This window comes from Callithrix jacchus, chromosome 8 (genome assembly GCF_049354715.1).
Source record: "Callithrix jacchus isolate 240 chromosome 8, calJac240_pri, whole genome shotgun sequence".
Classification (NCBI taxonomy): Eukaryota; Metazoa; Chordata; class Mammalia; order Primates; family Cebidae; genus Callithrix; species Callithrix jacchus.
In genome coordinates this window covers 97,395,361-97,409,983 of record NC_133509.1, presented here as the reverse complement: position 1 = coordinate 97,409,983, position 14,623 = coordinate 97,395,361, and the positions used below count along the sequence as shown (strand labels likewise).

Sequence of the window (14,623 nt, the reverse complement as noted above, 5' to 3'; positions counted from 1 at the left end):
AAGTTATGGATCAGCTTGTGGTAGCACCTTGTAGATTAGTGTTTAAAGTCCATAAACATGATTAAATCACCTTTTCATTTGTTTTTAATTTCAGTGCCTATATTCTCTTACCTTGCGGTAGGAAAGAAAATTTTGTCATAAACTAGAAAATAAGTTTCTAATGGATGTTATTGCATCCTTACAATGAAATCAAAGACAGGTTCTGATTCAAGACCTTTCAATGACTGATTTGTGGGTCAAAGATTTGAACCTGAGTCTACCCAGTATGCATTTGCTCAGCAGTTGGCTAGGTTCTGGGAATGCCAGAAGGCAAATCATATAGCTTCTGCTTCCAATTGAGGAAATAGGAGTAGACATTAGTGATCAATAATAATAATAATACCGATCATTTTTTAGAGACTGGAACTCTAAAAAATGACGCTAGTGAGGGAAGTAGAAAGTACCCTTCTTATTTGTAACATTTTCCACTCATAAACACATTCACAACCATACATTTGTGAATGTATGAAAAGGTTATTGAACTAATGAAAAACATTTATTTAGTAAGAATTTCAATGTGGCAGGCATGTTGTAGACACTTGAGATACAGCAATTAGCAAGCAGACAGAAATCCCTATTCTCATAAACAAGTGATTTAGATGTAACTGGAATCAAGGATGATGTCAGAGTCCATGGAAATATCACATCCTTTGACCCTCCCTGCGCCCTGCCTTCCATAAAGGCAGTGTATTTAATATATGTAGAAGGAAGTTAAAAACAAAACAAAGCAAAAGCACAAGGGGACTAGAAGCTACAAAATGGTAACGTGCATTTAAGCCTACTGGCTCTGCTTTGCAGAGTGAGGAGGGTCTAGAGACTGCCTCCCACAAAGCTCTTCCAAGGTGCCAGTCAAGGCTACCTTTTCCCAGCAAGTAGAGAGCTTCAATCTTGTTCAATTCTCTGCCTTCAGGGATGGTTCTCCATGGCAAGTGCTCTGTGAGGGATGACCTGCTGGGTGTGAAATTGCTGCATGACTTCCTGTTTCACTCATTCATCTATCCAAGTTTTCACAGAGTCCAGGAGAAAATATAAAAGTTACCCTGAGGAGCAGGAGAGTGGAATGGTTAAGATTGTTTGGAATCCGACCCCTTGGATTTGTATCCTGGACACACAGTTTGTAATCTAAGGGAAACCACTTAAACTCTTGATGCCTCAATTTGCTTCTCTGTAATATAATAACAGTAGGACCTGTGTCATACAGTAGAGAATAAAATGACCTATCTTATAAAATTTTTTCATTTATGAGACTCAAATGAGAAAATACATGTGTGGAAGTGACCACTTTGCTATAGACAGATAATGTATAATCACTTTACAATGTCATTATTTTGTTCCTTAGTCAAAAATAAAATAAATGTAATCTGATCCTATAAAGTCAATTCAAACTAGTAATTAAAAAAAAAATTACCTCTTACTTAAAAACCTGGCTATAGTAAATAGTTGACCAAATCCAAGTGTTACTGTTTCCAGTTAGGCTTCAGTTCTAATTGTATCGATTGGGTGATAAATCTCATTACCTCTCTTTCTACCCCATCTCCTGCACCTGTGTCTCCTCTCACTGGGCTGAAGATTATCAGCAGGCCTGCTGCTGAAGAGAAAGGGGAATATACTTCAGGACCTAAAGCTTGTATTTGAGATCTGGAGGGCCTGCGGCCACTGCTCAGAGTGTTGGCTTTTGAGCTGGTCATGTCCAACTGCTGGCTCTCTTTATGTGTGGGATAACTGATGGTCTGAAAGTCCTTGGTGGCAGGTGACCTACAGGGTGCAATAACTTTTCCCACCTCATGCAGTGCTTTTGCGTTGCCTGATTTCTAGCAGACTGAATTCACAAATGACTACCTTCAGTGCCTTTCTGAGCTCTAGGGGATCCCCGTCAATGCCCCTCTGAACTATAAAGGAAAGTGAAGGGCAAGGAGCAAAAAGGGAAATCTTTGCCCTCTAAGGAGCACGTTTTTCCCACTGTGTATTGCTGGCTCCGGAGATTGGATGTGTAGGTCCTGCTGTTCTGCAAACTTGGTAAGAATTCTGGCCCAGTGTTGTTGGTTCTAAGTACCCCCAAACCTCAAGGGAGCTATGTTTAAAATTACTTCATTTCCTATGCCCCTGGAGTAAAACGGGGGAAAGGAACATTGTGCAGTACTCCGAATTCTGTCATCTGATGTACCAGAGCTTGATTCTTTCTCTTTCCCAGTTACTCTGACATTTCTTGACAGCAAAATACAGATCTAGCTCTATCTCATTTGTCCCCAGTAGAGAAGAGAGAACAAGCCCTGTGCCAGGACCCCCTTTGCTCTATGTATTTTGGTATTTGGAGTCTTCGTTTCCAGCTAAATAGTAGTAATTCAAACACTTTTGTGTGTTCTTGGTTGGGTGGGTGGGGCAGCTGGTAGTCAGGAAGCTAGGAAAGATTTATTTTACTGATATTCTCATGGGCATGTTGCAATCTTGCATCATGAAACACCGTGAACTTGGTAAGCACACAATAATTGCAAGCAATTATTAGCCATTATATTGAAAATCTAAAAAAATAAGGCTCTTGCCTAAGGTGCTCATAAATTCTCAGTTGTCAGTAATACCAAATTTTTCAGTTTAGTCTCTTTCCATGGCAGGACACGTAGACATTACAAAGATAGGAATGTCCTTGTCTATTATATATCAATAAGGTTGCCAAATTTAGCAAACAAAAATACAGAACTCCTGGGTAAAATTAAAATTCTAATAAACAGTGGATATTTGTTAAAGGATATGTATGTCCAATTCTGATTTATAATGTATGATGTTTTTAGTGTGTCCCAAATATTGCACGAGGGTCCTGCATTTTACCTGTCATACTCCACTCACTCTTTGAGATGGTTCCTTTTTCCCAAATGTGAAGGCTGTTGTGTGTTGCCACATCCAACCAACACTATGTCTGTCTTAGTCTAAACAACCACCTTTAAAAAAAAAAGGGTCAGTGGTGGGTGGGAAGGGGGATGTGGAAAATCATTCATATTAGGCCTCTCACATCCACCCATAGAATCAAAGTGAGTACTTTTTCAAAATGGGGCTGAAATAGGAAAATAGTTTCTGTGTTTCCTGTGTCTGGGTATGTTTGGTTCTAAAGAATGTTCAGGCTGGGTGTGGTGGCTCATGCCTGTAATCCCAGCACTTTGGGAGGCCGAGGTTGGTGGATCACCTGAAGTCAGAAGTTCAAGACCAGCCTGACCAACATGGAGAAACCTCGTCTCTACTGAAAATACAAAATAAGCCAGGTGTGGTGGCACATGCCTGTAATCCCAACTACTCGGGAAACTGAGGCAGGAGAATTGTTTGAACCCGGGAAGGGGAGGTGGCATACCATTTCACTCTAACCTGGGCAACAAGAGTGAAACTCTTTCTCAAAAAAAAATGTGTTTATATCTTGAAGACTTATTAAGTACAACCTCTGTTTATTTAGGAAGCCTAAGAAATGTGTCAACCTTTTGAAAGACTTCTAATTAAACTGCTGGAACTTTGATGTCAGAATCTGAGATTATTGTTATGTATTTTAAAAAGACCCAATTTCATGTGCCACTAATGAGAAAAAAGTATGTTGGCCTTTACAGATGGTCATTACATTTATTTTAAAATACAGATTATTGCCACGTGATAAGCTGAATTTAGTGCATTAATCTCATTTTAGAAGATGTACTCTTACCTGGAAGGGCTACCTTTCTGACTTTTCTTTTAACAGTGACCATCAATAGTATGGTTTTTGGTGTAAAATCAAGATTATATGTTACTCCAGGCAGCTGCTGAATATTCAAAAGATAATAAATGGTTTCAGATAGGTGAATTTTATGAGAGGTCAAGGAGAGAGAACCAGTGTATGTTGAGTGTCTGGTTCTGCCTTCTAGGGTAAACATAAATAAATTTAAATCCTCCCCCTACCCAACCCAGGTCCATTTGCTAAACTGCCTAACTTCTCAGTACATTTATAACCTGGAATTTTTACTATCTGATACCCAATCAAAGCATGCTTTTTTTTTTTTTTTTTTTTTTGAGACAGTGTCATACTCTGTTACCCAGGCTGGAGTGCAATGGTGCCATTTTAGTTTACTGCAACTTCTGCCTCCCAGGTTCAAGCGATTCTCCTGCCTCAGCCTCCTGAGTAGCTGGAATTACAGGTGCATGCCACCATGCCTGGCTAATGTTTGTATTTTTGGTAGAGAAAAGGTTTCATCATGTTGGCCAGGCTGGTCTTGAACTCCTGACCTCATGATCTGCCCACTTTGGCCTCCCGAAGTGTTGGGATTACAGGCGTGAGCCACCGCACCCAGCAGAGAGGATAATATTAAAAATGGTTTTGAATCTTATTATTTCTACACAATAAGGAAAAACATACAAAAGTAGCAATTCATTACAGGGAAATTTAAGGAATAATTGTGTATTCCCTTATATATGTATACATGTATATACATATACAAATATATACATGTATGTATTTGCGTATTTCCTGCTTAATGGTAATATATTAGGAACATAAAGTCGGAGCAAAGTACCTCTCTTCAGTTGTCTTGAGTAATTCTTCCTTTGATATGCAGGGGACTACAACTAAGTAAATTAAGTAGCCAGCATTTCTATGTTGGGTTTAAGGCATCCATAAATTTCATAAATGCAGTTCCATAAATGACATTGGAATTTTTTTCTTCAAAAATAATCTATGGAATGTACAAGGGTTTTCTTTGTAACACAAAGCACGTACAGCAGAGTATCACAGAACTGTTAATACATCTGCTTTTATAATCACGCTGTGACTATCTCTCCCATTCCACAGATCATCTTTCGTAAGATCAGCGATGTGAAGAAGGAGGAGGAGGAGCGCCTCCGGCAGAAGAATGAGGTGACCCTCAGCATCCCTGTGGACCACCCAGTCAGAAAGCTCTTCCAGAAGTTCAAGCAGCAGAAGGAGCTGCGCAATCAGGGGTCAACACAGAGTGATCCCGAGAGGAACCAACTCCAGGTAGAAAGCCGCTCCATACAGAATGGAGCCTCCATCACTGGCACCAGTGTGGTGACTGTGTCACAGATTACTCCCATTCAGACGTCTCTGGCCTATGTGAAAACCAGCGAATCCCTTAAGCAGAACAACCGTGATGCCATGGAACTCAAGCCCAATGGCGGTGCTGATCAAAAATGTCTCAAAGTCAACAGCCCAGTAAGAATGAAGAATGGAAATGGGAAAGGGTGGCTGCGACTCAAGAATAATATGGGAGCCCATGAGGAGAAAAAGGAAGACTGGAATAATGTCACAAAAGCTGAGTCCATGGGGCTATTGTCCGAGGACCCCAAAAGCAGTGATTCAGAGAACAGTGTGACCAAAAACCCATTAAGGAAAACAGATTCTTGTGACAGTGGCATTACAAAAAGTGACCTTCGTTTGGATAAGGCTGGGGAGGCCCGAAGTCCACTAGAGCACAGTCCCATTCAGGCTGATGCCAAGCACCCCTTTTATCCCATCCCTGAGCAGGCCTTACAGACCACACTGCAGGAAGTCAAACACGAACTCAAAGAGGACATCCAGCTGCTCAGCTGCAGAATGACTGCTCTAGAAAAGCAGGTGGCAGAAATTTTAAAAATACTGTCAGAGAAAAGTGTCCCCCAGTCCTCATCGCCCAAATCCCAAATGCCACTCCAAGTACCTCCCCAAATACCATGTCAGGATATTTTTAGTGTTTCAAGGCCTGAATCACCTGAATCTGACAAAGATGAAATCCACTTTTAATATATATACATATATATTTGTTAATATATTAAAAACAGTATATACATCTATATACATACATGTGTATATACCGTATATACATATATATTTTCACTTGCTTTCAATATGATAACAACGTGGATTTTGATATGTAAATATTGCATGTCCAGCTGGATTCTGGCCTGCCAAAGAAGATGATTATTGAACACATAGATATTGCTTGTATATTATGCAGTTGACTGCATGCACACTTTACATTTGTTTATAATCTCTAATCTATAATAAAAGAGTATGATTTTTGTTACCCAAGGCAATGTAATATTTGAAGAATCAGGGTCCAACCTGCCAATGTTGCCATGACAAATTTGATCTCAGGCTGAGTATGTATATTGAGCTATCATTTTCTCACTGTTCTGTTAATTTAAAATTGCAGATTAATGCCAAGAAAGAGTTCAGTCTTTTAAACTATTAGTATCACATTATGATCTCTTTCCATAGGATATTTTTCTGTAACTTAGGTGAGGTTCTTTTCCCCTGCAGGCATTGTTTGCTCCAATTAAATGACTGTTTTGTTGCCTAAGTCAGATAACAGTGTGGGATATTGAAAACTTCTTGCTATGGGTTTTGTGCATGAATTACATTTTTGCTCAACTGTACCTCTCCTTTTTTAACATTATACTTAGATAGTAATCATTAGCTCTTCTGTAAGGAAATCCCTACTCCGTCCTTCTTGGAGAACAGCTGCCATCTTGTAGGCTGACATTATCAACATTATAAATACTAAACTATTAATATAGTGTATGTTATTATAGAAACACTGCACCACAGGGTATAAAGGCCTTTTGACAATTCATGTAAGAGATGCCGAATTTCTAAAGCTGATGAATGCTCTAAATTTGTATTTCCAAAACATGTTCAAGAGTGACATTGAAAGGTTTCTTAGCAAATAAACATACAAAAAAAAGCATTTAAGTAATCATATCAAAATGCTAACTATTGTGATATAAAATAAAAAAGAATGTAAACAGATAGATAATTTTTGTGGCATATCTGTAACTTAAAGAATGAAACACTGGTACAGATTGTTGACACATGAATCTTAGTGTTTGTAGTGATAACACATGGAATGTGGTAAGAAGCAAACAAACCAAGTAGTAGATATTAAGTTGCTCGATTCAGATAACTGCTTTTCTATCATTTTATTGTGGTTACAGTTTTTGAAAGCTTTTTTTGCATGCAGTTCTACTGCTGGACTTCTGCTGAGTTGATGCAACAAACTATTGTGGCTCAGGCAGATCCACTTATGAAAGGGGGATACTAAAGACTGAATTTTAGTCTTTTGAATTCAAATCCTCCTTGTAGAAAGTGCCTATTATCAAGTTTTTCTAAAAAGTCACAGAGTTGTCCTGTATATAGCTAGTTCCTTAAATGATATGGATTGAGAATAAAATATACATTCACTTGTAAGAACCCATGAGAACTTATTTCTTTTGACTAAAGTATATTTTAGGAAGTTGTTCAGAGAAGCATACTTTTCAGTCAGTGCATGCACAGCATTCAATATTGGGAGCAGGGGAGTTAGTATTTGCATACAGTTGAAAATATACGCTAGTAGTTTATTTATTACTGGGCTATCTGTACATATATGTTAACAATATGCAAAAGTTGATGGCAAAATCAAAGGAGATATTTTGGTCTATTATACCCATTTTTAGGCGCTTTTCTATCTCCCAGTATCCCCAACCAAAGCCACTAGAACTGAAAGACACATTATCACATTCAGACTCGAGAAGTGCAAAACAGTAATTTATAAAAACAGTTGCTATTTTAGAATTTCTATTGAACTTCACATGCCCACAAGATGTGCCTCTAATTTAGGAGTCTCAAAACATATGTGCCATGGGCTCCGTTTTCCTTTCTTTGTGCATATAACTTCCACTAACCATAATGGAAGTTTTCAGGGGAGCACATCTCCATGTAATGCTACAATATCTACCTACCACAAACACAACAAAATGAAATAATTGTAGAGTAAGGTATCTGCCTTGAAATTGAGATGTTTTTTGCTTTCATGGTAAGGATGGTAACTTTTTCTTGACCTCTGACATTTATTGAATTTCAGGGTATTTTTCTATTTGTTTAAGTCAAGTTTGGCTTAAGCTTTTAAAGGTGAATGTGTGATTACAATAAAAATCTGAGTACAGAAGTTGTTAGTTTAGCCACTACTTCAAAAATAACTTTTGGTATAAAGCTATAAAAGAATGACTGTGAACAGCATGATAAGTTGAAGTTCTAATTCATGTCTTTACATATTAGTGGTACAAATATTTACTGTGTTCTGACATTGATATAGAGTTTCACCTAATCAACCTAAAATATTATTGTTCCTATATGCAAGAAACATAATGGTTTTGAATTACTCCAGATTGTCAAGAAGGAGGGAAAGTATCAATTGTTTATTTATGGTGCAGTTATCGTAGCGTTTTTTCAGCCACCTCTGTTCTCTGTGTGCATGGTATGATGAGGTGCTGAATGCACCCTGCTGTTTTCAGCAGGAATGTGTGTATTCAGCAAACATTGTATATAGAGTAGTCTTTTAGGTTCCCAGATTCCACAAATCTTAGCAGTTGAATTTACTCAGATTTGGATGAACGGTGAACACTTGCTTTAATACATGCAATTATGATACAATCATGTTCTATGTTGCCTCAACTAGCACATAGACAGTAGATGCTCTTTTGGGGACCAGATAACTGCATGTTTTGTTCCTACACTCTACAGAGGCTCTTGGTGCATCCAGAATAAAAATTTTAATATTTCTAAATAATGTATTCATAGGAGTAAATGGATATGTATTTGAAATCCAAACATTTTCCAAAGCAATTTATGCACCTTCAATATTTTTCTATGATGTTATTAATAGGTAAGATCAGATGCCGTATCCTTGACAGGTGGTTGTAACATAATAGCAAAAGTCAAATGAGAAAGGAAATGTGAGCAATGTATTATAATGGCAAGTTCTATCAGTCTGTATCAGGATATTGTTGCACTGAATGTGATCTAGCAGATGGAAGAGATTATGATAAAAGGCAAATAGCCACATAAAAGCTGGATGACAATACCAAAGCTACATGAATGGTACTTAAAATGGTTCAGGCATAGTGGTAAATACAGGCCCATATTCATTGTTAAAATGGAAAAGTTTTATGACACTAGTTGCATCTCACATTAAATATAGGACTAAAAATATCCTAAGTATTTTTTACAAACAACTTTATGCCTAGCAGAGAAAAACAATATGAAAATTTGGGGTTTGAAATTGCTCCTAGAACAAATGTGTACTTCTCTTGTACTCAACACTTTAATAGGAAAATTAGTTATGACCACCAACTAAAGTACCATTATCGAAATTAACCTTACTGGAGCCCAAATGCAAATCATATCTTCCCTTCTGTTTAAGGAGATTTTGTTCACCCTGTGAGATCTGGTCCATTTTAAATAACAAAAGTCATTTGGAATTTTTTTTTAAATATTAGTCTTCAGAGCAGCGACTGTTTGAAGTATGCACTGGCAGATATTTGTGAAATTATTCATCATAGTCCTGATTAATTCTACTATCTTGTATAATTTTTATCTTTTAAGCAATTTTATCTGAGTTTATTTTCCAAAATTTCATGCAGGTAATGAGAACGTTTATCTAGAATGTGCGTATCACACATGGATAACTTTCAAATATTAATATTTTATAACCATGTTAATGTTGTACTAAAATTTTTCTATTAGGTTTAAAAGTAGTTCTCATCTTAATGGAAAGGGGGGAAAGACAAAAACAGTCTTTTGGAAAACATCTTCAGATTAGTATCTGAGCTTTGTCTTAGATTCTGAATTTAGCTTTGCTACAAACTAAAAGTGTAATTATGGGCAAGTTCACTGTTTGTAGTGTACCGAATACTACCATTCCTCCACCAATAAATAAGAAAACCAAGATAACAGCTGTTGCCTTCTTATATCAAGATGCCATTAGGTCAATGGAAAAATTATCTTTCTTACGGGTGAAAATCACATTATGACAAATTATCACCTTTTCATTCTTTCATAGAAGAGTATCCATGATGTACTCTCTATCAAAATATTCTTCTAGATTTTAGAAGAGATTTCAGGGATTGATGGCAATGTGATTTCTATCTAAATATTCTTTTAGGTTTTAGAGATTTCTCTGGTCAGAGGTTGATTGAGGCATTAGTTGCTAAATAATTATTAGTCAGTGGCATGTAAGCATAAAATGTGATACTTATCTGGGAATTTAGAACTACAAATCAAATAAACGTAGAGAGAATGAGGATCCTCTGAGGGAAGAGAGAAAGAAGAGAAAGATAGGTAAATTTTATGATTTTTCTTAATTCCACTTATACTGCTTGGGAGAAATTCTTAATTTTGTGAAAAAAGTATGCATATTGGTAAGCATCCAAGGTATAGGATAGTTCACTGATATATCTATGTAACGAAACTAAATATGTGCCCCTTAAATTTATACAAATAAAAACTAGAGTAGTTCATCCTTCAACTTTTTATATTAAAATAATCATGACCTATTCAAGATATATGATTCCACACGGGCAGACACTCTTATAACAACATTCTTAACTATATGCTATGTGTTATAAGTTTTGGTCTGTATTCTGACTTGAGATTTTCTATCACTTCATTTTTAGGTTAAGACCCATGTGTTTGCATGCTTTATGAGGGTCAGGGCCAGTGACGATTTGGACTTGGAACTAGGAATATGATGAAGGTGAGGGCTGAGAAAAGACTGAGTAGAATTTACCTGCTTCCTTACTCTTAGGCTTAGAAGTTAAATAAGTCGACTAAGCTTATATTTATCAAGAGCTCACTATGATAGGCATTTTATTTAGGTTATCAAATTTAATTCTTGCAACAACTCTATGAAGGTATAGGTTAAGGAACTTGTCCAGGAGAGCATACCTGTTACATGGTAAAGTTAAGTTTCTAACACAGGCAGTCAGACCTTAGAGAGAAAACTTTATTTCATAAAATACTGACATTACAAGAACTATCTAGTTCAACCATTTAGTCTAAGTTTTTCCAGACACATACTTTTAAATATTTCTTTAAATAATTCTTAAAAATTGCAGTCTATAATGTAAATGTGAATGTAATTGTTTGGTTTTTTTTGGTAGGTCAGAGTCAATGACAGAGGTTGAAATCATACTGTCTTAAGCAAAATGTGCCCTGTCCCAATAGTGGAGTTTTCATTCACTTCTCCCAACAGTGGAAAGACATCAGCCAAAGTAAACTGTCAAATCTGCTTATAAATAAGAAGCATGTTTGACGTATGGTCACTGGTATGAACATTTTCTTTTCCAGTTGAATTTTAACCTAAAGAGGTAGGTAATGCATAGTGGTTAAGGAAATTAAAAGTCATTCAGGATTTTTTTCTATAATTCCTTTTTATTTATAATAGTGGGATTTGGATGAGACTCTGGAATTTATTTTTGAAATTTATTTTTTGACTCATTGGGTTTTAAGTAGATTATTCAGATATTTTTATTGATTGCTCTGATATTGGCTTCTTGGCCAAACCACTATTAAATGCATTATCCAAATGAGCTATTTCTGTTTAGAATGGCAAGTTGTGTTCTTATTTCCAAAATTAATGAGCTCTTGTATGTATATTTACTTCAGAGAGTTTCAATAACTTTCTCTGATGATAAAATGTTAATTTTATGAATGTGATTTGTTTTACCCTTTGAGATTTCTAAAGCAAGTGTCTTGAGATAAGGAGAAAAAACAAGATATGCCAACACTACATGCAGGAACCTTCAGCCCAAACCATCTTGTTTTTACTTGGTTAGTAACTGAGCCGGAGTTAATCACAGAAAGGAACAATCCTACTTTTAACGTAATGACTGTGAAGGACCCCACTGACACTATCCAAAGCTTTTTAGAGTCAGCTCACTTCCATCCTGGCTTTTACATTGTCACTGCATGATTATTTAAATGAGGTCATGACTTGTACTACTTGTAAAGTCCGTTGGTCAAAGAACTGTAGACCTGAAAGTGCAGCTTATGGCCAGAGTTATATTCTGTGTGTGGTGCCTTTTAAATAGCGTTTGTTTATTTGTTTTTCAAGATGACACATTTTCATTACCATGGTTAAGGTTTTAACAAAACCTTTGGAAGCAGTTTGAAAGCTTGTCAAATGTTGGGGCCTTTTTTAGAAAGAAGTGCTCTCCCACCAACCAGTGAGTTTAGAACCTCTGGTTCTGGCCTACAGATGCAATCCCTTAAGCACTTGGCTGGTTGGGCTGCATTTTGATGGGAAAAAGCCACAAAGATCTGACCACTCTTTCTGCATCATGCAGAATCACTGACTAGTGAATGACCAAAAGCACTCAAAGCCAGAATATTCACCTTGACACTTCAATAAACCAGACTGAATATCCATAATAACTAATTTAAGTAATTTTATCCTCATTCCCTGCTAAATCGTATTTCATAATATAAAATGTAACCTCTTCCCGCTATGGTCAGACTCTCCCTTGAGTTAGAGAAATTGGACTTTGGCAAAAAGCAACACAAAGGTTACTGTTGTTCCCATTGTTGTCATGGATCCCTCATTTGCTCCTCAACCTTGTCAACGAAATTATGGTGAGAAAGATTCCTGATGAGGCCAAGTCTGCAAACAGGAAGAATACCTAGCTAGTAAACTATGCAAAATCACAACAAAGATTCATTTTTAATTCCGTGTCAAAGTGTTTGATAGACCTAAGTATTTAATATTGGTATTTTATGTCACAGCTATGAACTGTCAACTTTCACGAAGTCCAAATGCACTTTTATTTAAAATCAAGATTATCTAACATATTTAATTTTTAGAAAAAATAGTGATCAGGGTTGCTTTTTTGACCTCTGCAGGGATGTTTTCACAATGCTATATGTATATTTTTTGAGACAATTTGACTCTTGTTGCCCAAGTTGAAGTGCAATGGCGATCTCGGCTCACTGCAACCTCCACCTCCGAGGTTCAAGCGATTATCCTGCCTCATCCTCCAGAGTAGCTGGGATTACAGGTGTGTGCCACCACAACTGGCTGATTTTTTGTATTTTTAGTAGAAACAGGCTTTCACCATGTTAGCCAGGCTGGTCTCGAAATCCTGACCTCAGGTGATCCTCACACCTAGACCTCCCAAAGTGCTGGGATTACAGGCATGAGCCACCGCACCAGACCATTGCTATTCTTATGACCCTTTATCAGAGAGGGGTAAGTGTAGTGTTCACTTACATCTCCTTAGGGTTGACTGCACCGGCATCTTCCATCAAGCAGTCACCTTCCACCTTAGAACCTGTTCACAGTTAGCGAGAGGGAATATGCATTTCATATTAGGAACAAATTTCTTAAGTGATAATACATTAAAAATGGAAACCAGTTTAGAATCATTTTTTCACCCTAAAACATCCACTGTAGTTTGTTGAAAGAGCAATGACTTTTAGAAATGCTTGGTACTCAAACAACACAAAATGTGCAGATTTATGATATATTGAAAACTATAGAGTCCTTTTTATTCTATGTTCTAGTGGCTTTGTTTACACTAGTTGTGACATTTTGTATACTACAATGTAAATTCCTTCCTATAACACTAATGTTACTATGGGAATTAATTTTGCAACTTCTTAAATGTTTTTGTCACTGCAGTCATATTAGTGAGAATTTGGGGGTATTAAAAATGCCTCTGCCTTTAAAGGTTAATTCACTGGAAATAATTGATTCATGCATTGACAAAGGAAACAATGCAAACATTTCATGTGAGATGTTTTTAATACATTATGCTAAGCGGTATTTGCTGGCTCTTTTCAAAATCTGATTCATGCTAAGCAGATCCTTTTTTCTACTTAAAGATACTGCAATGTATATTGTAGACATTTTGTATGTACTGTTGACTTATCACCTGATTGCTGACAGGATGTGTGAAAATATTTTAACTTTGTGACTTTAGGGTCAATTATGAAATAATTGTAATCAAAATTCAACTGCTTCTGGGAAGTTTGTGGTGATTATCACTTTATTTAATGTTTGTTCTCAAGAAACAGTGATTTTGAAAAGTAAATTGGCAGGTGGAAGCTTTTAGCCCAGAGGAATTCTGGGTTTCAGCACAATAAACTGTATTTCATCAGGGAGGACTAACTTCGGTTTTTTTTCACACTTTATTTAAATGTGGATATTTTTTCATGATACAGAATAAAATGTGCATTTTATGGAACTTATTTGAATTTGGTCTTTGTTGAAAATTGCTATTTTGAATTTAGTTAAATAAGTGAAAAACTCCCCAATATTAAAACACAAATAAATAGGTTTAGAGGAAACAGTCTTTTGATATATTAGAATGCCAATGTTATTTTAAACTTTCATATTTGTCCTCTGATACATTGTATTGTTACAGTGTAAATGATAAAATTAAAGTAGGATCATATCAGAGATTACAAGTTTAAGCTCCAGGAGTACATTTGGTTAAATTAGAATATTTCTCTGTACCATGAAAGATAGAGATAATGAGCAAATCCAAATAGGAATTTGGAGAAATCCTTATTTTAAAGCAGGATTTTAAAAAAATGTTTCTCTATCAATATTTCTAAAATTCTATTAGTACCATAACAAGCTTTTACTGAGCAGTGACATTTAGAGACTTAAAGGGCAAACATACATGGAATAAAAGTATACTTTTTCTCATTTAAAAAAATATAAATGGCTTTTTCAAATTCCTATTAAAAAACAAGAGCTGAATATGTAACATATGATGTCTGTGACATGAGAACTGCAGTTTTTTTTTTTTTCTAACTAAAAAA

At 36.2% G+C, this 14,623-nt stretch overlaps 1 protein-coding gene across 1 annotated transcript in view; it reads left to right on the top strand.

The window, feature by feature from the left end:
- KCNH5 (potassium voltage-gated channel subfamily H member 5) overlaps positions 1-14,040 on the top strand; it is a 371,870-nt gene extending 357,830 nt beyond the window's left edge. Inside the window, exon 11 of the mRNA XM_002753993.6 lies at positions 4,835-14,040. Coding sequence (XP_002754039.1) covers positions 4,835-5,782 — 948 coding nt within the window. The 3' untranslated portion in view covers positions 5,783-14,040. The remainder of the gene's footprint in view (positions 1-4,834) is intronic.
- Positions 14,041-14,623: the final 583 nt, after the last annotated feature.